The sequence below is a fragment of the Silurus aristotelis genome, assembly GCF_946808225.1.
Source record: "Silurus aristotelis genome assembly, chromosome: 8".
Classification (NCBI taxonomy): Eukaryota; Metazoa; Chordata; class Actinopteri; order Siluriformes; family Siluridae; genus Silurus; species Silurus aristotelis.
Window position 1 is genome coordinate 9854073 of NC_139581.1, and position 25571 is coordinate 9879643.

The 25571-nt window shown below is 35.5% G+C and overlaps 2 protein-coding genes across 5 annotated transcripts; both read left to right on the forward strand.

Annotated features, from left to right (window-relative positions):
• The first annotated feature begins 936 nt into the window (after positions 1 to 936).
• Positions 937 to 5564, forward strand: cUnh7orf78 (chromosome Un C7orf78 homolog). 4 transcript variants are annotated; one of them, XM_083548290.1, is made up of 6 exons: positions 937 to 1188; positions 1474 to 1600; positions 1701 to 2167; positions 2529 to 2613; positions 3007 to 3134; positions 4759 to 5564. In XM_083548290.1, the coding sequence occupies exons 3-6, from the start codon at positions 1742 to 1744 to the stop codon at positions 4837 to 4839; spliced, it is 720 nt and encodes a 239-aa protein (XP_083404416.1). In that variant the 5' UTR covers positions 937 to 1188; positions 1474 to 1600; positions 1701 to 1741; the 3' UTR covers positions 4840 to 5564. The 4 variants fall into 4 exon arrangements, with proteins under 4 accessions (XP_083404416.1, XP_083404415.1, XP_083404417.1 ...); XM_083548291.1 differs by having other exon boundaries at positions 939 to 1188; positions 1851 to 2167; XM_083548288.1 differs by having other exon boundaries at positions 990 to 1004; positions 1115 to 1188; positions 1474 to 2167.
• Positions 5565 to 5617: 53 nt separating this feature from the next.
• Positions 5618 to 7767, forward strand: arl4aa (ADP-ribosylation factor-like 4aa). The gene is made up of 2 exons (XM_083548286.1): positions 5618 to 5929; positions 6696 to 7767. Exons 1-2 carry the CDS (start codon positions 5633 to 5635, stop codon positions 7299 to 7301), a joined length of 903 nt encoding a protein of 300 aa, XP_083404412.1. The 5' UTR covers positions 5618 to 5632; the 3' UTR covers positions 7302 to 7767.
• The last annotated feature ends 17804 nt before the right edge of the window (positions 7768 to 25571 follow it).

Genomic DNA, 25571 nt, shown 5'->3' on the forward strand with positions numbered 1-25571 from the left:
GCAGCTTACAATATAATTTTTTTTTTTACAATTGAGCAGTTGATGGTGCAGTTGATGGTTAAGGGTCCAACAGGTAGCTTGGGGGTGCTGGGATTTGAACTCATAACCTTCCAATCAGTAGTCAAATATATCAATAAATCTACTGCCACACTCAACTTTTTTTATATAAAATAATTCTGACTTTCACATCAATATTTTTTTTTGTCACCTTCAAGAAAAAGAATTGTTCTGGATGAGCTCAAATTCATGTCCAATAAAATAATAGTTAAATGTTGAAATTGGAAGTTCAAAACTCACTACTGTCAAGTTGTTCATGAAATCAATGTTATTTGTTTTAGCCTTTTGCCAGTTCTTGTACATTCTGTGAAGGTGACCTGGAGCAGTAATGCTTCCTGTTCCAATGACCAACAAAAGGATCATGGTCATGTTTTCAATAGCTTGGAGGCCTTTGACATGTTTGTCCAGCTGAGGCCTTGCTTTCAAGACAGGTTCATGCTGCACTACTTATCACCTTGTCATGATTTTCTGAACAAAATGATCACCAAAACAACTGTGTGCTGTGCCCAGCTGAAGACTGTTTACCATCTGCATTTCCTCCCCCATCTGGCTTTTAACTCAATAAAAGCCAGGTGTGACCTTTTGATGGTATGGCCTGTAAAGACACTAGTTCTAGTTGGATTTGCCCTCATGTGCCATTGTAAGACAATGCTGCAAGTCTGTATATTCAGTGTAGTCTAACCATTCTTTAGCAAATGCTGTAGAATGAAAGCAATGTAATGAATTATTCTATGTTTTGATAATGTACAACTTTACATCCAAGGTCAAGCTTTTTTTTTAAATACTGATTTATCTGAAAATTAGATGTTAAACTGTCTGCTGTCACTGAAAATAAGTAAAATATTTGTTTTAACAGATCTGTGAGTGGCCTTACTGAATGACACCACTCTGACCTCTCTAACCCTAATTTTGCATGTTCTCCATGTGTCCATTTGTGGATCATTAAGGTTCTCTGATTTCCACCTCCCAGATTGTGTAAATGGATCGGCTACACCTTTGCTTTTTAATGAGAATTACTGTTTGTATGTCCATGTTGCCTGAATGCGTGCCAATCCAGAGTGGACTTAATGACCAATGTTCCTGCATGATAAAACTTTGATACACCTTGATCCTGACCAGGAGACATAATAGGTACTGATCAGTGATTTTATGCTCTTGCTCTCTGACACATACATACGTCTTGTGCTTCCCTCTACTGGTTTGATGTTTGTTTCACATTCTCGCGTTTGTGTTTTAGGATGATTTAATTATTTATTTGTTTTAGATTTAGTGTATGGTGCATAGTAAAAAGTGCACAGCAATGATGCAGTTGTTAAATGCCAGTTTCCTGGACTTTCACAAACTTATTTTCAGTGCATAATAAAAGTTTCTTGCCTATTCACTGTGTCATTCTTTATTACTGGTTTACTGCTCAAGGCCTCTACTAAAGCCTCCTAGCAACCTCTTTTTATTGTTTCCAATGCTTCAAACATACACTCCAACACCAGCCTACTCTCTTTGCTGTGTCACACACATGACTGATGGATGACTGGACTAGCAAATGGTAGGCTGTACATTTAAAAATATTATAATATAAATATTGGTTTTAGATATTGCAGTTATTGCTCGTTTGGTGTTTCCCCCCCCCCCTCCATATAATATAGTATTTGATCTCAGGACCAAGTACATGAGCTCTTGAAATACAATGGATTCAGAATTGTCATACACCTTCAACAGAAAGCTTTTGTTCACTGCCAATCAAAATGTAGTCACAAGCCGTAGTAGGAATCTTGAACTTCTTTTACCTACTGCAGCTGTAAGGCACACAGACTTGTGGGAAATAAAGCCACCTGATTTCAGCCCCAAACTTTACAGCACTTTAAACTTGCCTCGGATCAAGAAAAAAACACTGGACTCGGATCTGCTCAAAGGAGGCTTAGAAGACTTATCTCAAAGCCATCATAAAATACTTCCTGTCATGCAGCCCAAACAAGAACAGAAGAGGAATATGCCAGTGTTTATCGCTAAATACAAACCACCTGGATTATTGGAATTACAGTTGGAGTTTGCGAAGTTGGGACAGTTTCCAAGTGGTCCTTACAAAAACCCAAAGCCTCACAATTTCAGACCTGTAAGTACAGCATGTATATAAATGTATATTGTTTACCACTAACTGAGCACCAAGAACACCTGTACCCCTGTACATTTATACAGTTATCCAATCAACCAAAATGATTACATAAGTGAGCATTAATATATATATATTTAGATTAATTCATTTCCTAAAATTAACTTTTATACTTTATACTATCTACTGTACTGTATTTAGTTTTTTGCTGTGTGAGTAGTGTTGATATTAAATGTTTATCTAGAATGTCTTCATGCCTGTATTTGTTCATGTACTGAAATTGTAAGAAATAAATTGTTTGTTTGGTGAAGTATATTGACACTAGATGGCAGTGTTTGAGATGTTTTGCTGTTTGCTACTGCAGTGTGATGAAAACTTGCCAGACATGGTAACCACCATTGCAAAGGATCCTGAATATTTGACCCTTAAGATGCAGTTATTGGGAGCAAGTGAGTTAAATGTATTTCTGTATTATTTTTCTATTGAATTGACAACAATTATACAACACTGCTGTCAATGCTATACTCACAACCTTATTTGTAAATTAGCAATCTTTGGCAAAGATGAGACATGTAAGAAATGTAAGATATTTGAATGACAGGAGGAGTCAGTCCTGATCTTAGGAACCTTTACTGAACATAATGCTGCATTTTACACACATCTTAACTCAGCCCATGCTAGGAACACACTAAACATTGCACATCTTTTCCCCCGAGAAAACTAGTAACACCCTCCCAGTCCTCCCAGTCCACCATTGCAAACTAAGATCCAGGAATATTGTGGTATGAAAATGCAATTTAAGCATGTTTTTATTTACTAATTTGCAACAATAATAATGACAGGAATCCAGCCAGATTTTTCAGAAGAGCCATCCAGGAAGATTATCACCTTCAAACCAGCAGATCCCAAATGGGATGCAAGACTGATTCTGCCAAAGACCCCTTGGCCACCCGTATCTGACACATACACTGTAAGTGTAAAAGCATATACATTTTAGTAAACACCTAAATGTTTTATGATGAACAATGAATTTCTTACACCATTATCAATTAGTATGGAAATATGACTAAATACAGGGTAACTTAAACAATATTTTAGAAAAAAAGTTTCCATTTACAGCCGGTAAACTGCAAACAGCTTTTTTTTGGTTTTAAGCTGAAGCTCTTAGATTAGTTTACTAGTAATTTGGCATCATGCAAAAGCTTCATTTTCAAATACAAATCAAATTTGAAGAAATATTTTGTGGCTTTTGTTCTTACTTTGAGACGAGGGATTATATGTAATGTTTGGGTTTTATTTTGAATAGTTCTTTTGAAATATATTTTTCTCCTATTGCTTACAATTTAATTACATTTTATTTGTATAGCAAAGGATATTGTCTCAAAGCAGCTTTACACAGATAATGCATTAATAAAGAGTGAATAAGATTTTTTTATAATTGTCAATTTGTCACGAATGATCAAGGCGGTGTAGTCTTTCGCAAGAAAAAACTAACTAACCCTAACCCTAACCCTAACCCTGTGATGGCATAACAGAAACCTAGAGAGGAACCAATCTCAAGAAGGAAGCCATCCTCATCTGGGAGGCACAGAATGTTCATTTACTACAGCTAAACGTTTTTGAGGTGTGCCTTGATAGGTTATCAAAAAAAAAAGAAATAATATGCATTGGTGAAAACCACAACAGTGACTAAAAATTTAATCATTTACTGCTGCTTTGTTTGTTTGAACCATTTTTATTGAATCAATCGTAATTGATTATCTGTTATACTTATAGCGCTTTCTACATTAAATTGTTATTTATATAATAGTTTGGATTTATATTAATTCTGGATTTTTGTTTGATATTTTTTATTTTATTTTTGAAAAAGTTCATAAAATCATCACTGAATATCAAAGTCACAAACAATTAATGCTTTGTCTTAAGAAGTAGATAGGTTTGAGATTAAATCTGCCAATTCAACGTCTATGGATAATTAATAGAAGTAACTGACTAGACTTGCTTTTGGATGTTAAATATTTAATGTCGGTGTAAAAAACTTTGAATGTGTCACATTTGTGTTTAGTTTTTTTTTTTGTGTGATGCTTAGATTATTAGAAATAGCTACGCCACCACCTCCTCTTCCATTTAGACAGAGCTGGTGTATATAGCTGACGGAAAGTAAAGAATACAGGCATCAAAAACAATAATTCAAGATTATTTAGGGGGAAGAGAGATAAACTGTCAAATGTAAACTCCAGCACAAACAAAAAATTCGCTGCAAACAAATCAACAGTCACACGGCTCAACAGCGCCCCCTTCATCGTCAAGAGTTAAAGTGTTGAAATGTTAAAGTGTTAAAATGGGGTAGAATTCAAACTTTTGTGTTGAATCTTTGTTTGGTGATTTAGGGTCACCCAGTGTATGCTATCCATGTAGTGCCAGAGGTAAAAATTAAAGATAAAACCTCATGTCTGGGTGATTTCCAGTGGTTCCTTTAAACCATTTCTTTTTATTATAGCTACTGTATACTTATGATCGCAAATCTTGTCTATTACTATTTTTTTCACTCTTAGAATAGTCGTAAACTGTAAGCTTTTTCCATTCTTTTCCAGAGACATCGGTGCAGGAGAGGGGTGTACAGTGCATTTATGGACCGTGTGGAAGAAAAACTAACCAGATCTTGGATTAAATAATTGTTCAGTCAGTCGAACAGATTAATTTAAGGCAAAAACAGCTGGTTTTACCAAGTATTCCTCGTGTGTTAATTATAGTGTAATTTGCTGGACTTGCATGATTTGTCAGAATCATTTAAGGTGGTGTTCTTTTTTTATAGGTTATGGATACAGTTCTGCTTTACTTTAGATTTTACTTTACAACAAATACCCATCACTTGCAAAACTAAGGTTAAAAGACTAATGGATTGTCTCTTACTTTTAATGTCAATTTATTTCACTAAAGGATATTTGGATTTTTAGTAGACTTAAGGTCATGTATTTGGGGATTTGTGTTCATTCATAAGTCCCCATTTAAGAATTTGATAATGTTATGGCAAGAAGGTTGTGCACAAGTGTTGCACGTGTGCAAGTGTTGTAATGTTCCACCTTATCCCAATGGTGTTTAGTGTTGATGCTAAGTGATGGCTGTGTACAGAACATTTAAACATCTTCCACATCACATCATGCTGGAACAGGTCATTTCCACTAAAAGGGACATTTTCTGTCAAAAGCATACAAGACATTCTATACAACTGTATACACAACAGGTGTAATGACCAGGTGTCCACATACATTAAGCCATACTGTGTATCTATCTGTTTTCTGTTCATGTATTAACAATATGGTGCTTTTTGTCCATGATTTTGGTGTTTATACATATGTAAATTAATAAATCAATGAGTTAAATGGTGCACTGCAAAAAACGAAGCTTTTCCACAAATGAAATTATATATAATTATACACACTTTATTTGCATCCAGATGCTCCAATAATGAAGATGATTGAAATGTTATTACACAATGTGCAGCCCCAGTGTGAGCCCCTAGACAGTGCAGCTCTCTGTGCGGAAGCCGCCTGCACCTGCACCTGCGCATTGCGTCATGCTTCCCGAAGCGCGTGCTTCTCACCGACCAATCATTTCAAAGGTAAACAAATGAGGCGCGAGCTGCCGACTGCTGCGGCTCAGTGTGTGGAGCGACGCCGCAGTGGCTGGAGATGTCCGAGCGGCTGTAGATTTTTATATACACAAAAAGAGTGGAAAAGTATAGTAAACTGTAAAGTCTTGGTGGTAAGTAGGAATAAATATTAACCATGTGGCCTTCTGAATGTGTTTAATTTACTGTACGAATGGTCAATGTGGCGGATATAGCCTGCGCGTGAATAAATTCCGGGCTGTATTTGTATTTGCGAGCAGGAAAGAAGTAATTTATTGGGAATAAATCACTACCTTATCGACAAATAGCTTTGACTTTTGTTGACTATTGTGTCCTGGATTTTTTGCATCATTTGTATTCTTGTATAATTAATACAAAAATACGTGGGAAACTTTTAACCCGAATAACATCATATAGTTATTTTATAATCTATATATAAACAATACCACGGATTGAAAATCAGAAAAAATGTGGTATCATATTTTTTCTGTTGTCCACCCTAGAAATCTGAATAAAGCCTCTTTTATATAAGTAATAGTAAGAAAATGGAAAATGGTGCAGCTGCCAAGTGCTTCCAAATCACCCGACTTCACTCCTATAGCTACACTAATGAAGCTGTAATAAAGACATTAATCAGGGCGTTTGGTGTCAAAAATTATTATTATTTATTTTTCTTACAAAATCCCAGCCCAACCCTTACTTGGTGACCCACAAAGTTATTACATAATTAGTAAACTGGTTAATCAATCAGGTTAGACTGAAGTTATAATTCTTATATTACTAATATTTGACCCTAATAATTCTTGTCATTAAAATCAATGTCTTTCTTTCTTTTCATAGGTAAAACCTATGAAGAATGGATTTTTATTGTTGCCTTCACTGAATCTGCCTCCATATCAGATGAAAATGGGAAACGGGATATCTGATCAATCCAGGATATTTTCCAGGCTTTCATTCTGGAAGTCTCTCCACATTACAATTTTGGGTCTGGACTCTGCAGGCAAAACCACTGTCCTGTACAGACTGCAGTTTAATGAGTTTGTTAACACTGTGCCTACGAAAGGATTTAATGCAGAGAAGGTCAGAGTGGCCCTCAGACACTCAGGGACTGTGACTTTTCACTTTTGGGATGTTGGTGGTCAGGAGAAACTGCGTCCACTCTGGAAATCTTACACTCGCTGCACTGATGGTGTTGTGTTTGTGGTCGATTCAGTGGATGCTGAGCGGATGGAAGAGGCCAAAACTGAACTTCACAAGCTTGCACACTCGCTGAAGATTCAAGGTGTTCCCATACTCATTGTAGCAAATAAGCAGGACCTGAGAAACTCTATGACCCTGATAGAAATTGAGAAGATGCTGGCACTGCATGAGCTTGGCGCCTCTACACCATGGCACTTGCAACCTACATGTGCAATAATTGGTGATGGTTTACTAGAAGGACTTGAGACACTGCATGACATGATCCTCAAACAGAGGAAGAAGCAAAAGCAGCAGAAAAAGAAGTGATGGGATGTTCCAAAAGTGATAGAAATTGGTTTATAGGGTGGTGCTGTGAAGCGGCTCTTATTTAGACCCGGCATTAATCAGCTGACTGAGTTTTATCAGTTTTATACTCTAATGGTTTGTAAACTTGAAAAGAAATTTTAAGGTGGAATTTTAATTACTTGAAGTATGTTGCAGGAACACATATGAAGTAAGTATTTGGTGTGTGTGCTAGTCATGAGAACTGTGCCGTTTCTTGTCAAATTAATGTAGGACTGAGAACACAGAACTAATTCTTGGATTAAACAATTATTAAGGGTTTTTTTTTTATTATATGAAATGTTTGCTTTTATTTTACTTAAATTTGTTTTTTATTTTGGAAGTAACGTTCACTTTCTGTAACTTTATATGTTGTGTACAAGCACTTTAGATACCATTCTTCATATCTGTTTGAATATTTTTATTAACCTAAATAAATATTTCTATCGTACAGATGTTTTTTCTGCTTCTGCTTTTTTGGTACTTGTTTGGCGTTCAAATACTTAGTTTTAAAGGTCTCTTTTCACACGCCAATGTTGACCGCTATAGGTGTTCATCAAGAATCTTTATTTCAGTTCTGCTTTTGTTTTGGTTTTTCTTGTCACTGATAACCTATATATTCTGATATTTTGATTCAAGTTCTTTAAAACCACAATGGTGCTGACTAAAAAGACAAAATAACGTGAAAAGTTTATATAATTATGAAATGCATTTTCACTGGTCACACTCAAGGTTTATAATAAAATATCATATAAAAGACAGTATAGTAAAATGATTAAAGTGTATGCATTACAGCCTATTATTCCATATGAAATCTTTTTTTTAGACTTATAGAACCAAAAAAAATAGTATACTAAATGGGAATCCTTTTTATGTTTCCCAAATATATTTTTTATATATGTATATATATATATATATATATATATATATATATATATATATATATATATATATATATATATATATATATATATAAAAACAAAAACAATTATATATATATATATATATATATATATATATATATATATATATATATATATATATATATATATATATATATAAATGCTTGGTTCAAAGTTTTGGGTTTATCCTGGGAACACCCTAACAACATGCAGATTCTGAACAATCTCTGGCAGTGGGCCAAAGGATAGTGTTTTATGAGCATTGTGCAAGGCCATCGATGAATCAGTCTTCAGTTTCACGCTTTAGCACATTGCATGAGCTTAACCTTATCAGCAGTAACTTATCACAATTTCCAGTTAGTTTTATCATCAGATCGCCACACAACTGAAACTGCTGGAGTTAAGTCTCTAGTAATGTCACTTTAATCCACTTAAGTTTGGGTATTGAAAGACATCGATATTCTGTTCTGCATTTCGTTTCTCACACTGCTGTTTGAAAAAAACTGTGTGTGTGTGATTGAAAGATTTGTGTTAATACATCGTGGGAATGTTAGTATAGAAGGTGGAAGTCCTGTGCCGTAACCTAAACAAACAATCCGGGCAAGTCAGACAAGTCTGAGCTGGACTTTGTAACATGCTGCTTTGCTTCACAAAAAGCACATTAATAGTGCTGTAGATAAGAATCTTGACTTAAACGCTTCACAGCATAAAAATATCTGCACAAGAATGTCAGTGTCAAAATATCTTTCATCAAAATAGATTCTAGGAATTTTGTTCTTATTTTAGCAAGCTTTTACCAATGGTAATCCCGTAGGACTAAAATACTGAAACAATTGTTAGACATTTTAAGTGGTTTACTTTTATTTAATTTAAATGTTAATTGTGTTTAAAGTAACCAAAGCAGCAACGACTACTTGCCACTTTTTGGCATTCTCTATTTCCTCATCAGCACATGCAAAACAAAAGCAGAAATCCTGCTTCATTCGTTTGTTTGGTTTGTTTTTTGACAGTTATACTTTTAGAGAAAACACCAAACATGTCATAATCTATGTAATGGGAGAAAAAGTTATTTATTTTGTATTTGGTCCTGTTCAGGCAGAATAGATGGTGAGAATGTTTTCCACTACATTATCTTCTTTACAAAAGGGAGGATGTGGTATGTAAAAGAAACTGTGTCATGGGTTGATTTTCAGGTTTCTTAGGGAAAATTGCAAAACCTCAAATAAACCCCATTAGTATTGAAATATTTCCTGTATACCAAACACCAGCTAAAGTGTTTGGAAGCAAAAGAGTATAAAATTGTTATTGCACTTACAGAGCATAGATTAGTTTATTTAAGGAATAAAATGAGATGGGGCGGGGCATGCTGTTAGAAAAATTATCAGGTTGGTTGTTTTTAAAGAACTTTTTTTTTTTTATTAATGTTCTTACACTGGTGAATTGTCAGTATTTATCACCTTACAACCTGCCCATGATGGAAAAACATACTATTACTGTTTTCCTTGAAGTTACAAAGTGCTGACATTGAAGACTCCTCTTTTTCAAAAATGCAAATAACGTCTCCTTAGAAAACTTCACCTATGATTCAATGTAGAGATGTGTTTTAGCAGTCGTGTAAGTTGTTACAAGGGAAACTATATTTGCAGTAGGAATTACTTTCTGAGCAGTGCTATTATGGAAAGGAAAGTGGTAGCTCAGTGGTTAAGATGTTGGACTTTGAATTTGAAGGTGAAGAATTTAATTCCCAGTAACACCAGTCTGCCATTGTTGGGTTCTTGAGCAAAGCCCTTAATTCTCAACTGCTCATTTTTATAAATACATTTATTGTAAGTTGCTGTGGATGAGGGTGTCCAAATGCTGCAAATGTAAATCAAGGATTCAAGTGTTGTCGATGGTGAGGAGTTTTTACTTTTCAGATAAAATCAAAATTTGCGGCATTTAGCAAAATGAAACTTAAACATGAACTTCATTAAGGCCCAGCAAGTCAGATCAGTGTGCTTCATTTTAATAGTGAAGCTCAAATGGACTGAGGTGTAATCTTAGTGGTAGCATTATAACTTGCTAATGATTAGCAAATGGCCAAGGCCCAAACAGAGTTCAGTCAATACTGACTTAATCCTATCTAGAAGTCTTAGCCTATATTCGACAAAATTCTGAGATCATAAGAATAGTAATAAAAGCACTCTATCAATATTATTATTATATGTATACTGTATGTGTAGTAAATTAATAAATGTGAGCTTAGAGAGAACAGCCAACATCCTCTTTAATCCACCAGTTGCTATATGGACAGATGGTGAGCAGAGAACAGTCAGCTGTTTAATGCTAGCAAACTCTTTCTTCTTACTTACCCATGAGTAAGAAGACCTTGAGTTCATTAAAGAGCAACTAACAAGTGTCCATAACAAAATATATTATGTGCATGTGTGGGTTGTTTGAATATTTTCTCAAATTTTCTTAACAGGCATACAGGAGTAATGTTTTATATAAAAACAATGCAGACATTTTTGCATTTATATACATAAAGGTTTTTATAACTCACCATTTCACATTCCTGACTGAGTCTGTAAAGGACAATAAAGCAATCTAGATGTGACAAATGTATACTAGGTATCTATTATAGAAAAGAAAATGTCTGCCTTGTTGTTTAGAAAATCAAGTGACTCAGGAACTGAATGTAACACTTTGGATTTCTAACATGGGCTAAACAGCATATATATCCAGCCAGTCAGGTTTTAGATTGTGCTGAGCCTCACAATGTTACAGGAAGCGCTTTCTATTAGAACAGGACAGGGACAGGGCATTGAATCTGTGGAAAAAAAAAATTGTTTTGCTCTTCCAGTAAGCCAGGTGTTTCCTTGTGCACATGCTGGAAGTGTCTGTGTACTATGAGCAGAAATGTTGCTTTCCTGGGCAGAAGCCTTTCTGTTCATCTCAGTATAAAACGTCCTCTAATCAGAATCATTTTCTAGAAGAGTTTTGCTGAATCAGCAGTAAGAGAAAACAGTGATTCAGTACTTAGAGACAAACAGTAAATAATAGGTAATTAAAGAGGAATGTTGCTCTGCTGGTATGAAACACTGTTCCTCTTTTAGAGCTTGATTTATCTTCAACTGCCATTATCTGTAATTTAACCCTTCCTGTCATATAATTTCTATTCAATGCGTTTGTATTTCTCAAGCCTCCAAACTGCAACTGAATCACTGTTTGACAGACAGCTTAGTGTAAAGGTTACTGTGATCACCTTTGCAGCTATCTACTGACATTTTCCCTTAATGCAAGATTTGAAGGAATCTGTTAAATAGCCAGATTTTATGCCAATTTAAATGTACTGTCCATGGAGATCTGAAACTTTGTCTTAGTCTAAACCGAAAAGGCCCTTGAAGCAGAGATTTACTAGCTGCCTGAAAGTTAAATGTGCTTTCTCCCCACAGAAATATCACATTAACATTTTTCTTCCTGGACAGTTCTGTCTAAATTCATTATTCTGCTATTTTAAAAAGCAAGCAGCTTATTACAAAAATAACCAACGAATGGCACACATATTAATCTTAATAGTCAACATGCAATAAACTTTGTTGTAAAATTCTTAGTTGTTAGTTTAAATGGATTTTCTACACATGTATTTGTTTAGTTTAATGGTTTCCTGTATTTCCCACAATGCTGTGTGACAGACTAACTGCTGATTGTTATTGTCAGGAGAAATCAGTAGCCCTTGTGTAGTAATTGTGAGTGATGCAGTGGTGTTTATTGTATTTAGCCTGTTTATGTCTCTTCCTTTAATCCGCATACTGGTCTCAGACAGATCAACATCCTTGATCCAGCTTTTACATTCATCAGTATCTTGTTTGCTCAGCTATAACTTCACACACACTCCTGACTCATGTATTGTAGCTAAACTGTATTCTGGAACTTGGAGTCCAGCATTTGCTGTATCATCTACATTTAGACATTTGTATTTCTGATTTACTGTATATAAGGTTAAAATGTCAAGTAATATGAGAAATAATATTCTCCTTTTAGATAGATTGTAGCTGTGCTAGCAATGTCTCACTGTGATGCAAGAGCATGAAAAGAATACTAAATTCTTATTACAATAACAAATACAATAGTAATTTTAAATTAGAAATGACTACATTGAAACAAAGCAAATCATTAAATTTCAAAAATTAAGCATGTCCCTTTAGATCTTTGTAGGTTAATTTGTATAATTAACTTCTCCTCTCTTCCCATTCACTCTCTTACTGTATCTCAGAAAAAAACACTTAACTACGTCACCCAGGCATAATTAGACATGCACACAGATGCTGTTTGGGTTGCATTAAAGGTAAAGTGGTTCGGCTGTGTCTCATGTCCTGAACTAGTCACGCATTTCTCTGTTAGTGCTCCACAAGTTCAGTGTTCAGCCTGCACCCTCCTTCACTTTTCTCTTTTTATGAAGAGAGGATGCAGGTGTGTGCTGCTTCCTCTCACTAATAATGTCCAACATTATGGAAAAGTGCAATGCAACATGCTTATTGAGAGTTGTCTGAAGTATTCATTTGTATGCCTTCTGATCTGAAATAAAAAATAGCTGAATAGATCATGACTGTGGAGATGCATTTAGGCTACTGGATTCTTTTTTTTTTTTTTTTTTTTTTTTTTAAACCAATCAATCTTTTACCCAATAATTTTTTACCCACATCACTAAATATAATGTGCAGAACTACTTGACTGAACACCTGCCATTATAAAGAGCATGTTAATGGGAGACTTGTACTTAGCATGTGACTCAGACTGGTATAAAATCTTCTATAGACCTACCTTTTCTTGGAAATGCTTGTTCATTTATCCTCAGTCATGTGGAGACATAGGAGGTCTGTATCTGAATTTTGTATAGGGATTGATGCTATTCGCATTTCCCCTTTATTGATTTACAAAGGATTTTTTGGAAGACTGGGACTAAATGCTTTGTCAGGCAAAACAAATGCAATTACTACGTTTAATAGTTTCAGGAGAATTTACAGTGTAATTTGAGTTCATCGCTTCCAATTAAAGATATTACCCTAACTCTCCTGTGTTAGATCATTTTTTAATTTAGATTTTTCTCGGTGTGATTTGATTTTCAAATTTGCTTACCTATTTACCTGTGACATTTTTCACCTTGAACTATGTTTTTTTTTTTTTAAGTCTTTATCTACTGTATATGGCCTTTGGTGTCCCTTGCATATACACAATAGTATAAAAGACTACTGTACTCAGTTTTTGTTATAGTGTGCAAACTCCCTGGTTGTACCTTTGTCTCCTTTAACTTCAGACATCTATCTTTTGGTGAAACATCACTATTTTAAATGTCATCCAGGAAGATTTATAAAGTGGGAAAGAACGCCATGTCTTCATTTGGGTTAATAATGTTAGTTTATCTTCTTCTTCTTTTAGCTGCTCCCAGTAGGGGTTGCCACAGCGGATCAGCCGTCTCCATACTACACTGTCCTCTACATCTGCCTCTTTCAAACCAACTACCTGCATGTCTTCCCTCACCACATCCATGTACCTCCTTGTTGGTCTTCCTCCTTTCCTCCTTCCTGGTGGCTCCATCCTCAGCCTTCTCCTACCGATATACCCCTTGTCCATCTTTTATACATGTGCAAACCATCTCAATCGGGCTTCTCTCACTTTGTCCCCAAAATAACCTACATGCGCTGTCCCTCTAATAAACTCATTTCTAATTATTAATGTTAGTTAATAATAATGCAAAACGGAAATCGCACAATTTTCCAAATATTTAACAAACCTAAGATAACTGAGTTAGTAATTTATCTACAATTAGTACAAATATTTACATTACTGGTCTCCTGCAAAACTGCTCTGTGGCTTTGTCTGTATTTTTTTTATTTGAAGTAGGCAAGGACTTGTACATTAAAACAGCTACTACTTTTTTTTCTTGATGAAACACGACCACCAGAGGGCCACTGCTGACCAGATATCATTTTGGTAGTATTTCTACCTCCTTACCACTCCAATGTCCAATTTAATTTGATTTCTATAGTGCTTTTAAGAAGGTTATTCTTCCAAAGCAGCTATAAAAGATAAATATATTAAAAATATGCATTTTCAAGTTATAAATTAGTCTCTATAAATGTATGCCTGGTGACCAAACAAGTGGGTATTTGTGGAAACACTCTGAGAAAGAAACCTTTAGAGGAACCAGACTTACAAGGGAACCCATCCTTATCTGGGTGACAAAAAAAGCTATTCACAGAAGGCTTGATTAGACACATGTTTTCAACCTAAGCGTACACACTGTGCCAAAAACAAATAGGATGGTTGTTCCTGTAGGGCATTGCAAGAATAATCTCTGCCCTCCTGCTTTAGTCTTTACTTATTCAAGATTAATTTAAGATTATATTATTATTATTATTATTATTATTATTATTATTATTATTATTATTATTATTATTATTATTATTGCCTACATCTTTTGATTGAACTAGGCATGGCAGATAATAAAAGACCAAAGGTTTGCCCAGGTACTGCAACACAAGACTATTTAGTGCTTTTATATGTTAATATAAGTATTGATAGTATTTATAATTGGTGTAAGATTAGATTGGGAGCCAGTGTAGAGTAGGTAAGACAGGGGTGATAGGGACATATTTTATGGTTCTCGTAAGGACTCTTGATGCATTCTGAACCTAAATATCCAGTAGTTCAGTGACCATTACACGCTATAAGCTACAAACCCAATTCCAAAAAAGTTGGGACACTGTACAAATTGTGAAAACAGAATGCAATGATGTGGAAGTTTCAATTTAAATATTTTAAATGCCTGTGCTTCTGGTTTATGTTTAGATATGGCTTCTTTTTTTTACCTATAGAGTTTTAGCCGGCAATGGCGAATGGCACGGTGGATTGTGTTCACCGACAATGTTTTCTGGAAGTATTCCTGAGCCCATGTTGTGATTTCCATTACAGTAGCATTCCTGTATGTGATGCAGTGCCGTCTAAGGGCCCGAAGATCACGGGCATCCAGTATGGTTTTCCGGCCTTGACCCTTACGCAGAGATTGTTCCAGATTCTCTAAATCTTTGGATGATAATATGCACTGTAGATAATGATAACTTCAAACTCTTTGCAATTTTTCTCTAAGAAACTGCTTTCTAATATTGCTCCACTATGTTTCGTTGCAGCATTGGGGGGATTGGTGATCCTCTGCCCATCTTGACTTCTGAGAGACACTGCCACTCTGAGAGGCTCATGATGCCCATTCATGTTGCCAATTGACCTAATAAGTTGCAAATTGGTCCTCCAGTTGTTCCTTATATGTACATTTAACTTTTCTGGCCTCTTCTTTCTGGCCTACCTGTCCCAATGTTTTTGGATTGTGTAGCTCTCATGAAATCCAAAATTAGCCAATATTTGGCATGACATTTGTCATCTATATTCTATTGTGAATAAAATATAAGCTTACGAGATTTGTAAATTATTGCATTCCTTTATTATTCACAATTTGTCCAGTGTCCCAACTTTTTTGGAATTGGGTTTGTACATCACCACACCTCAATCGGATGACGCAATACTATGGCATCAGACATTGCCTTCGCTAATTTGCACACACTTTCTATGTTACTCCTAATAATCTCTGACTGCCAAGGTCTAAATTATTAGATCTTAGAATACCATGCTTGCCTAAAGTTCTAAAATTCATGCTACATCCAGCACCCTGGTTCCTGTGCTTATGGTACCTTTAAAGGTCTAGTGAAGTGGAGCTGAGTGATGCTTGCATGGGCGAGCCTTGGCATCAACTTTGTCTTTGAGAGTTTGCTGCTAAATTGTTACCCACTCGCCCCTCTGCGAAGGCTCTAATGCCAGGCTTGAGGGTTTGCTAACTTTACGCAGAAAATCCAGAATTTCCCCTGCAGCAACTGCTCTCACTGTCAATCCTCTCTGGATGCACTCCTAAGTTTAATACCTTTTTTGCCAGAGAGCTATCTAAGTTCATCATTACTAGCGATGGAGAAAGAATTACTAAACCTTCTAAAGAACACACTAAAGAAGCTGAATGTTTGCCATATTTGATTTATTAAATACCTATTAAATATTTGTTTCTTACTGAGTTTCACCTGTAAAAGTCTCTGAATTGATACAGCGAATTGATAGTGCAAAATTATTTATAGAAAAAAAGGGAAAAGGGTTTAGTTTGAACACAGACAGACACAGGCACAAAACTCCCAGCAAACAATTTGAAAACAGGAAACTTCATATTAAGCACTACTATCCCTAGTCCATTAATGTTTTGTTTGCTCAGGTTTTCTGAGTTTTTTTTTTTACTTTACTTACAACCTGCTGCTAAGTGAATTGACTACTTTAAATTGTTTCATATTTTACTGGCATCACATTAGCCTGGTCATGTTTATGGTGGATACAGAGCCTAGCCCGGAAATACAGTGTTTATTGAAGATTAATAAATAATTGTTTCACTTCTTAGAATGTTCTAGTTTTATTTAGAATAGTTTGCTAATACAAAATTTCATTATATATTTCCAAAGATATCATACAAATTACACATTGTAAAATGTAACTAGTTTAGGCGGGTGTACATTTACATTTATATTTGCGGCATTAAGCAGACGACCTTATCCAGAGCGACGTACAAAAGTGCTTTGAGTCTCTAGCAATGAATAAATCTACACTGGTACACCAGATTACAAACTTAATATAAATATAACTCTTGAATTATGTAGGAATTATGTAGGAACTGTAGGAACATTTGACACTCAGTCAGTACACAGCATTGTGGTTAAAACAGCAAGCTTTCTTCCAGTAGATGGGGCTATTGTATCGCGTTAAGAATTATAAATGTAATTGAAGCAGGCACAGCTGGAGTTTTTGAAAGTTTTATACAAAACCTTATCAATTCACTAGTAGTTAACTAATACATATTAGTACAGTCTGATTTTGGATCTTCTACACATAAATTGTTGTCTGCAGATTCAAAGTTACTACACATACATTGCATTTTCCCTCTAGTTTTGTGGTGTTTATTGTCTTTATGTACATACAGTAAACATATAGGCTACTCTCAATACTGTAATCAAAATGAATAGTGAATTAGTAATAAGCATATAAATGTATTTTCTAGATTCGTTGACTGCATCAATAATCAGTTTTAAACCCACATTACTTCAATGCACATCAGTTTAATGCACATGCATTAAATCAAAATTGAATAAGGCTGTTTGATGCATTATGAACAGCTCCTGTATGACACTTATGGGTTAAAAGGACTACACTGAGATAATATATCTAACAACCTTGATAAAAGGTAATGAAAATCTCATGATGCGTGATTATATAGAACGTTATGCTATAACAAATGTACAGATTTCCCCCCTTGTCGTGATAATCAGACTCCATCACTCTCTCCTTCCTGTCTGTCTTTCTCTAACACCTTTGCTCTCTCTAGTGCTGCACAAACAACACATGAACGAGAGCGTTGGAGTGGCGGGCGGCCTGCTTGATATGCACGCTCACAGCCGCACGCTAGGACGCCGCTCTCTGCCAAGCGCGTGATTAATTAACATCCAACTCATAACCCCCGAATTAGTGCCGGAGCACACGGGCTAATGAGCTCACTGTGATCCTGCAGGTTACAAAGACGCCTTCACCACATCCATCAGACCCAACTTTGAACGATAAAGATGGACGTGACACTGGGAGAATGACAAGGCCAACAGTTGAAGAAACTGTGTCTTTGGCAGCGACAGACAGACACATAGACAGACAGGCAGAAAGTGGGAGTGAGTGGATTCTTACAGCACTGTGCTTGACTTCTGTACACAAAGTAGTCTGAGTAATAACTCTATTAAAAACTACTCTCTTTGCACCTGCGGGTCATGACAAAAAAGCTTCATTTTGCCAAATTCTTTTTTTTTCTTCAGTGAGTCTCCCACAGTTAAACTTTAGAATGTCACTATATGTAGCACATAGCTAACACAACCATGTTTGAGTCCCAAACAAGGTTATTTTGTTACTTTATTTAAAAAGAAAGGCTTCTCGTGATAACCGCTCACCCAAAACTTTTGCTAGATTATGTGAGTTCGGAAGCTTATCAAATCACCAGGAGTGCACCTGAAACATGCGTGACCCCTTTAACGCTTATCACTAATCACCTTTTTCAGTTTAGTCCTGACCCTACCCCCATCATTTATTAAATTTTTATATATATATATATATATATATATATATATATATATATATATATATATATATATATATATATATATATATATATATATATATATATATATATATTTTTTTTTTTTTTATATATTTTTTTAACCAGTTGTGTTCACCTGTTTTGAGTCCTTTCTCAATGAATACCCTTTGGCCTAATTCTTGTTTTTTATATGTTTTATTTTATTATTTTATTTTTTTATTTTCATGTTCATTGCTTCCTGGTTTTAAATGCTCAATTGCCTTCATAATCGTTTTCTTCATGGATATTGATATGGATATTTTAAATGCTCATTACTGACCTTCATTAAAGAGCATTACTATGATTATTGTACTTCCCCTAATGCACATGCTGAGCAAACACATGTTTATTCTTGCAACTCATCAAATATGACTTTAATTTTCTAATCAAAAGTTTGCTTTTAATCTTACTGGTGTACCTTAAATTATACAAATGGTGACAATATTCTGTGTATCACATTATCATTAGGTATACTGGACCATGATTGGATCAGAGAGTTAACCCTATTTAATCAATAATGGGATTTTTTTTTATCTTGACAATTATTTTAAAAGTCATAATTCTATCTTGATACATAAATTGTAAAAAAAAATCCAAAAAGTTAAAAAGAATGTTTATTGAAGTAATAATCTACTTAATTTATGTACTCATTAATGAGCTTTACTTACCTCATGAATTACCTTAATGCTGTTTTAAAAAAACACAAGTATAAATCTGCTAAATATAATGTTTATATCAAGGGCATGCTGCATCCTTCATATGTAAATTCTGAAGTGCGTAAGAAAAAACAATGCTTCCTTTTGAATCCTCAATATTCCTTTTGAACCCATCACTTAAGTAAAATAAAATGATTAAAATATGCACACTGTATGTGTGATTTTAATAAGAAAACTTTTTTAAAGGTAATAAAAGTAAACATATTGTAAAATATTGAACTTTCAGTGCAGGCTAAATGTAAAGCAAGCTGTAGTATAATAAAGTGAGCAGGTAGGGTCAGTGTGATTTTTAGTGTGGTCTCTTGCTGGGCACAGGTCTGTCACTGCTCTGGCACCAGGCAGACCACAGAGTCATGATAAAGACGTTGGCACACAGACTGAGGCTCAGGTGCAGTGCAACACTTACCGCAGCGCCCACAACAATCTGATCACCTCTCTGCTAAGTGATGGCACAGACTGAGAGAGAGAGAATGGTACACCCTATAGTTTTACATTGCATTAAAGCAAACTAATCTAAATGCAAAACTGTTTATTTTGTGCATCAAATGCTAGTTTACAGTATATGGCGGTCAAATGCTGCACGCACATAAAACCTCAATCAGGTGAATAATATTAATACCACAGCATAGTCTGGTTCTTATTTGTCAGAAGGTGTTAATTGTATACCAGCAGTTCTAGCAGTAGTGCCTCTACAAAACAAATCACAGGTTTATATTAATATGCTGGTTTTCTAACAATATGTTGCTGTTTCTATAGTAACTGCTGATACAGGTGTGCTCCACAAACAACAGATTTTCTGTAAGGAGGGAAAATTTCAATTTTGGAAAGGAGTCTCCACTAACAATCAGTCACCTTTCTGTAGCATAAACAACAGGGTTTTTTTGCTTTTAAGAGAAAAAAGGATGGTAGGGGAATGACTGTTAGTCTGTTATATTGTCACTAAGTATTGAATGGAAAACGTTATGCTTTTTTTTAGATGTAGAGTTGTAATTCTTGGTAGGTTGCTAAGGATTAAAACATTCCCGCCCATGCTGTTATTGGAAAATAATCAACTTCAGGGTGGCACTAGTCCTGGATTAAATTCCTTTAAAAGCAATGTGTTGTATGTATCTCATACCACAGCAACTTTATTATTTGATAAAGAAAGACTTATGCTTCATTCCTGAGTTTATTCATTACATATGAATGACATACAAAAGTCTGAATGTGTAAATACAGTAATTATGAGTATTATTATTCTTCAGATATTGGCAAGAATAGAGAAAAGTAAAACAGACTGTAATTAACTGATTAACCTTAATTTTAATACCTGAGACGTTACCTGAGTGGCTTAAGGCCAAACCACTGCAAGGTGTGTGTGCGTGTGTGTGTGTGTGCGTGTGTGTGTGTGTGTGTGTGTATATGTGTGTGTGGGCTCTTTGTGCATCTAAGCATGCAAACAAGTCCATAACCACCCCCTAGGATGCCATTAATCTGTCTCAGGTCTGACGGCCATTTTTGTTTGCGTTTTCTCAGTGCTAGGGAGGGTGATGAGTGGGTGTGTATGTGTGTGTGTGAGGGGGTGGTTGAGCTTGCTCCTTTAAACGCACAATGCCATATTTATAAGCCTGTATTTATAAACACATTTGCATAGATCAAGATGAAAAAGTTGTTTGAATTGGGGGGCCATTTGCATTTGGCGAAACATATGGCATAGCCGCGGAAGCCACGGGCCATGCCTTCATTAAGCCAGCTCCGTTTCATCAGCGCCGCGCACATCCCACTGTGCTCTCCTGCTGAGCTGCCTTCTGTCCCCGAAGGTTCCTCTGACAGGGGACAATATGTCCCCAAGGTGAAACCCACCCTGCTCTCAATGATTATTTAATCTGACTCACGCATCGCTCCTAAAAGGTATGGGACAGAGAGAGACAAAGTGGCTATTTTTTTTTTGTTCATAATTAGCAAGGCTTGGGCTACAGGTAAGCAATCAGGTGCTGTCTGGTACAAGCATGGTGCAGCTGAGTGCGGAAGGATAAAAAGTGTGTGGGCATGCTTGCGCTGTGCTGCAAATTATTCTCTTCTACTGATTTACAGACAGTACAATAGATGCATTTATGATGTAAACGTGTTAAAATATGCTGTAGAATTTGATTGGAAGCTTGTTTATTCCATATAAGATTATATTTAATTATTTTACCTAAATTTACCTTTTGTCTTGTTAATTAGAGCTTTTTTGCTATTTTCTTTTAAATGAAAGTAATAATAAAACTGTGACTTTTTATCTTGGTGTTACTTTTTAATATCCAGCTATTACAATGCATTGCTATGCTTTCCAATTATCACACCACAGCAAAACCAATCAGTGTGCAACCAAGCAATGTCACCTATCTGAAGTCTCTTCATTAGGAACTGGCCACTCTGAAAGAATGTGTTGGATGGAAAAGATAACGTATCTTTGGTGTTAGTATGGCTTGTTTAGAGGTAGGAGCCTAAATGGTCAAGGCACAGTCAAGTTGCAGTAATGGAGAAAAAAAATTGTTAAATAAATTTGAATTATGTTTTTTTATTTATGGTGGAAATAAGCATCTGTTGTAGTGATTGGCAGGAGGGACCCAAATTGCATGATGTGAGCAGAGAGTTTAAGGTTAAAGTCTTTAATAACCCAGCCGGGGAGTAACCAAGTGAACAGTTGTAGTGGCATACAAAAACACAACAGTGCAGATAAAAAAAAAAAAAAAAGCCCAAAAACAGACCCCAAAAGAGTTTAATAGTCAAAATATGAAAGCATTGACGTTAGCGCAAAAGAAAACAGTCTATAAAAACTGGCAACAGAGCAGAGGAGGTCAGACAGAGACACAAAACAATCAATTAATCTGAACAAGCAGTGGTGAAAAGGGCAGGGAAAATGGCTAGAAAAATCTCAGGGAAAACCGGGAAAAACCGATGAGATAATATAGCAGAGAGTTTTGGAGTCCTTAAATACTTAAAATATTTACTTTTTAAATATTGAAAAAAGCCACGAGAAGGCCACAGACCAGGAAGTTTGCGTCACGAACCGGGAAGTCCGTGAATAATTTTATTTAATTAATTTGTATATTTGGGTTGATATTGCTTTTTTGGATTATAGATTTAGTAGGCTGTATGGGGTAACCACCCAATGTCTGTGGTGACAGAAAAAGAAAACAATTCCACTATTAAAAGATGGCTATATCTGGCCCGGATATGGATGGTGGCAGGAGAGAGAGGATAAAGAGAAGACTGTCAGGAGATTACAACAGGTTAACGGACTTGTGACTTGTTTGGATGTTGAGTTGTGTGAACACTGCTGCTTGTTCATGAGCTGAAACATAAATGTTCAAGAGCTTTTTGAAACATCGCATTGACATTCAAGCATAATTTTTGTTTGTTTGTTTGTTAAAATATAATATTTGTTTAAGATGACATGTAAAACCACAGCCAACTTGTTTGGTCAGAACCAGAATAGGGCCAGATATAGTATACATTTGGCTGAGATATGGCAATGCCATGGGCCATGTGTGTGTCCCGAGTTCTGGCAACAAGACCTGGTCCAGTCATGTATCGTAATTCATTGCTGCATTTTTGGGCCAAGTGAAAGTGGGTAGTGTGGCCCATCAATGGGCCAAACCAATTTTTTTTATGTGGGACCTTTTACCTGACCTGCTCAAGTACCAAATTTAATAATTGATAACCAAATATAATTTACTGTTTTTTGCTGGACAATATGGCTGGAGGTTCGTGAACACACCTGATTATAACACCTATATACTATTCCAGATTTAGTCTCTCTTTGCTGTTCTAATAACCTTTACGTTTCTAGGAAGGCTTTCGTTTAGATTTTCGATGGTGGTTCTCCATGAATGATTGTGCTCATTCAGCCACAAGAGCAATAGTGAGATCAGGTCTGTTAGGTCTAGGGTACAATATGTGTACCAGATCGCCACAAAGGTGTGGGGTGAGGTCAGGGCTCTGTGCAGGCCAGTAGAGTTCCTTCCTCATCAAACTTAAAAATTGTCTTCATGATGCACACTGTGTGTACTTGGGCATTTTCATGCCAGAACAGGTTTAATGTTACAGAATACAAGGACACTAACTAACTACATTTAAAAAACATTATAGCTTTTAGAACCACATTTACTGCTCACTTATTTACTCAATAAGGCATCCAGATTTATAGTGGCTTCTGGTATTACATAATTCAAAGCCTAGACATAGACATAAACACACACACACACACACACACACACACACACACACACACACACACACACACACACACACAAAACCAGTTCTCATATGAAGGAGCCTCACAAAACAGGTTGATGTGTTTTGACACATGATAATCTCTGGTCAACGCTTTTCATAAACGTGTTATTACCAGCATTGAAATCCAATATGAGTGCAGATATAGCATTTGTACCACATGTCTTTACCCAGGTTTCTAATCCTGGCTGTTTTTCTGGCTATTTACATAACTGATCACATTTTCAACCACCACTGGACTGAGGCCATTCTGACTGAAATAGCACACAGTCCAGAAATATTCACTAAAACCCTAAATGTGTGACCACCCTGGGTTTGAGGAACAAAGTTGTACAGTGTTGTTCATGTGTTGTTCCATTTCAAACTGAACCTCTCACCACACGGTTTGATGTCAGGCTGAATATTTAATTATGGGAATCGGAGAAAATGTGTCGCAAATCTATTTCAAGCAGGGTTTCGCAATTCACTGCTTCAGAATCCAGCCTTTGTTCACAGACATTTATATGAATTGAGTAGACAGTCAGTGCTCGTGTTGGCTCCTTAGCCGCATTAGCTTGTAAATAATAATTTTTCATTTAATATAACTTTTCTAATAAGAAAAAAAAGTGATTGTGATAATTCTACATTCTGGCATGCACGGATGACACGTGATTTGGTGTTTTGTAGCAGGAGTACTCAATAATGAGCTGGTGTAAAAATGTGACCTAACTTGAAGCAGAGTTGATTATTTTCCGTAGAAGGGATGTTATATTTTGTTTATCCCACTATCCCACGTTTTTCCAAAGCTAACAATTAAAATGAAATCAAATAAAAATGACATCATTCTTTTTATCCTTTTATAGTTGTATTTGATGTTGATGTTGATCTTTACAAACCATACTAGTTATTTATCACACTTGTTTGATTAACTATTAAAAGTTAACCCCTAACAGATTTTTTTTCATCTTTCTTTAAGTTAAAAAGCTGCCCAAAGTCCCTTCTTTGTGAACTACCTGTAAATATTTCATAACTGTCTGATAAAGTTCTGAAAATGGAGACCTCTTTCGAATATGCTAAATAACTCTCATCCTTTTATTTTGACCCCCCCAAAATTCTCTGAATTAAGAATTTAAAAGCAGAAAGAAAAAGTAATGCTTTACACTAGTAGATAAAAAAAAAATAGAGATAGTTTAATTACTGCTTTTGTTAAAGCCCTGGAGAAAGAGTCCTAACCCAGTTTTTAGTAAATATACTTTCATATCAAAATACTAGTTTAACTAATTGGCCAATATGACACAAATTCTAACTGAGTCAAAAGCTGCACTTTTTGTTTGTATTATTGGTTGGGTTGGGCAGCCAACCCCTTATCTTTAAGTTGGGAATTAAAACATGAGGGCATGTAAGATGGTTGTGTTATTAAGCCACAAAATGACGTATTCCAACTGGGAAAAAGCATTGAGTCCCTTAAATAAGTAATGATTGCCAAGATCAGAGGATCTGTACAGTACAGCAAATCAAGTAAAGCACAAGCTTTGATAATGAGTCTTAATAATTCAAAATGTGTAATTATCACTTTACAGGAAAGCACAACAGTAGCGGGAAGCTGGAGGGATTTTGGCAATTAGTGGAAGATTAGGGTCACCCATTCTGACCCAGTCCTGAGTGAAGGAAGCAGCTGGAACAGCAGTTGAGCATCAATATAGTGAAGAGTTAAAGTGAATTGAAATAATAGTTTAAGATGAGGTGCCTACCTTGGCCTGATGTGAACAATCATTTTTTTAAATATATATATATATATATATATATATATATATATATATATATATATATATATATATATATATATATATATATATATATATATATATATATATAATATTAGTATATGTGTTTCTTGATGCAGTTGAACCTAATGAACACCAACAAGCAATAGAAATGCAAGATAAGAAACTAGGCAACTGCTATATGCAGCATTTTTGCATATACTCTAAGCAAATAATTAATGATGGTAATTTTAGCAGTATCACATTAATAGGATTTTTATGTACTTGCCAGCTGATGTCACTGATTGGACCAGCAGTGTTGACTATAAGCAGTGTACCTTGTAATCTTTATGTTAGGTATAGGATTAGCCTAGATTGTTAAATTAAGAGATCAAGAC

Bases quoted from the DNA above. Each gene is read 5' to 3' on its own strand.
- cUnh7orf78 (XM_083548290.1), top strand. From the start codon at position 1,742: ATGGATTCAGAATTGTCATACACCTTCAACAGAAAGCTTTTGTTCACT. The intron at 2,168-2,528 runs GTAAGTACAGCA...TTGCTACTGCAG, and splicing joins AGCCTCACAATTTCAGACCT to TGTGATGAAAACTTGCCAGA. The intron at 3,135-4,758 runs GTAAGTGTAAAA...ATTCTTTTCCAG, and splicing joins CCGTATCTGACACATACACT to AGACATCGGTGCAGGAGAGG.
- arl4aa (XM_083548286.1), top strand. From the start codon at position 5,633: ATGAAGATGATTGAAATGTTATTACACAATGTGCAGCCCCAGTGTGAG. The intron at 5,930-6,695 runs GTAAGTAGGAAT...CCTCCATATCAG, and splicing joins TAAACTGTAAAGTCTTGGTG to ATGAAAATGGGAAACGGGAT.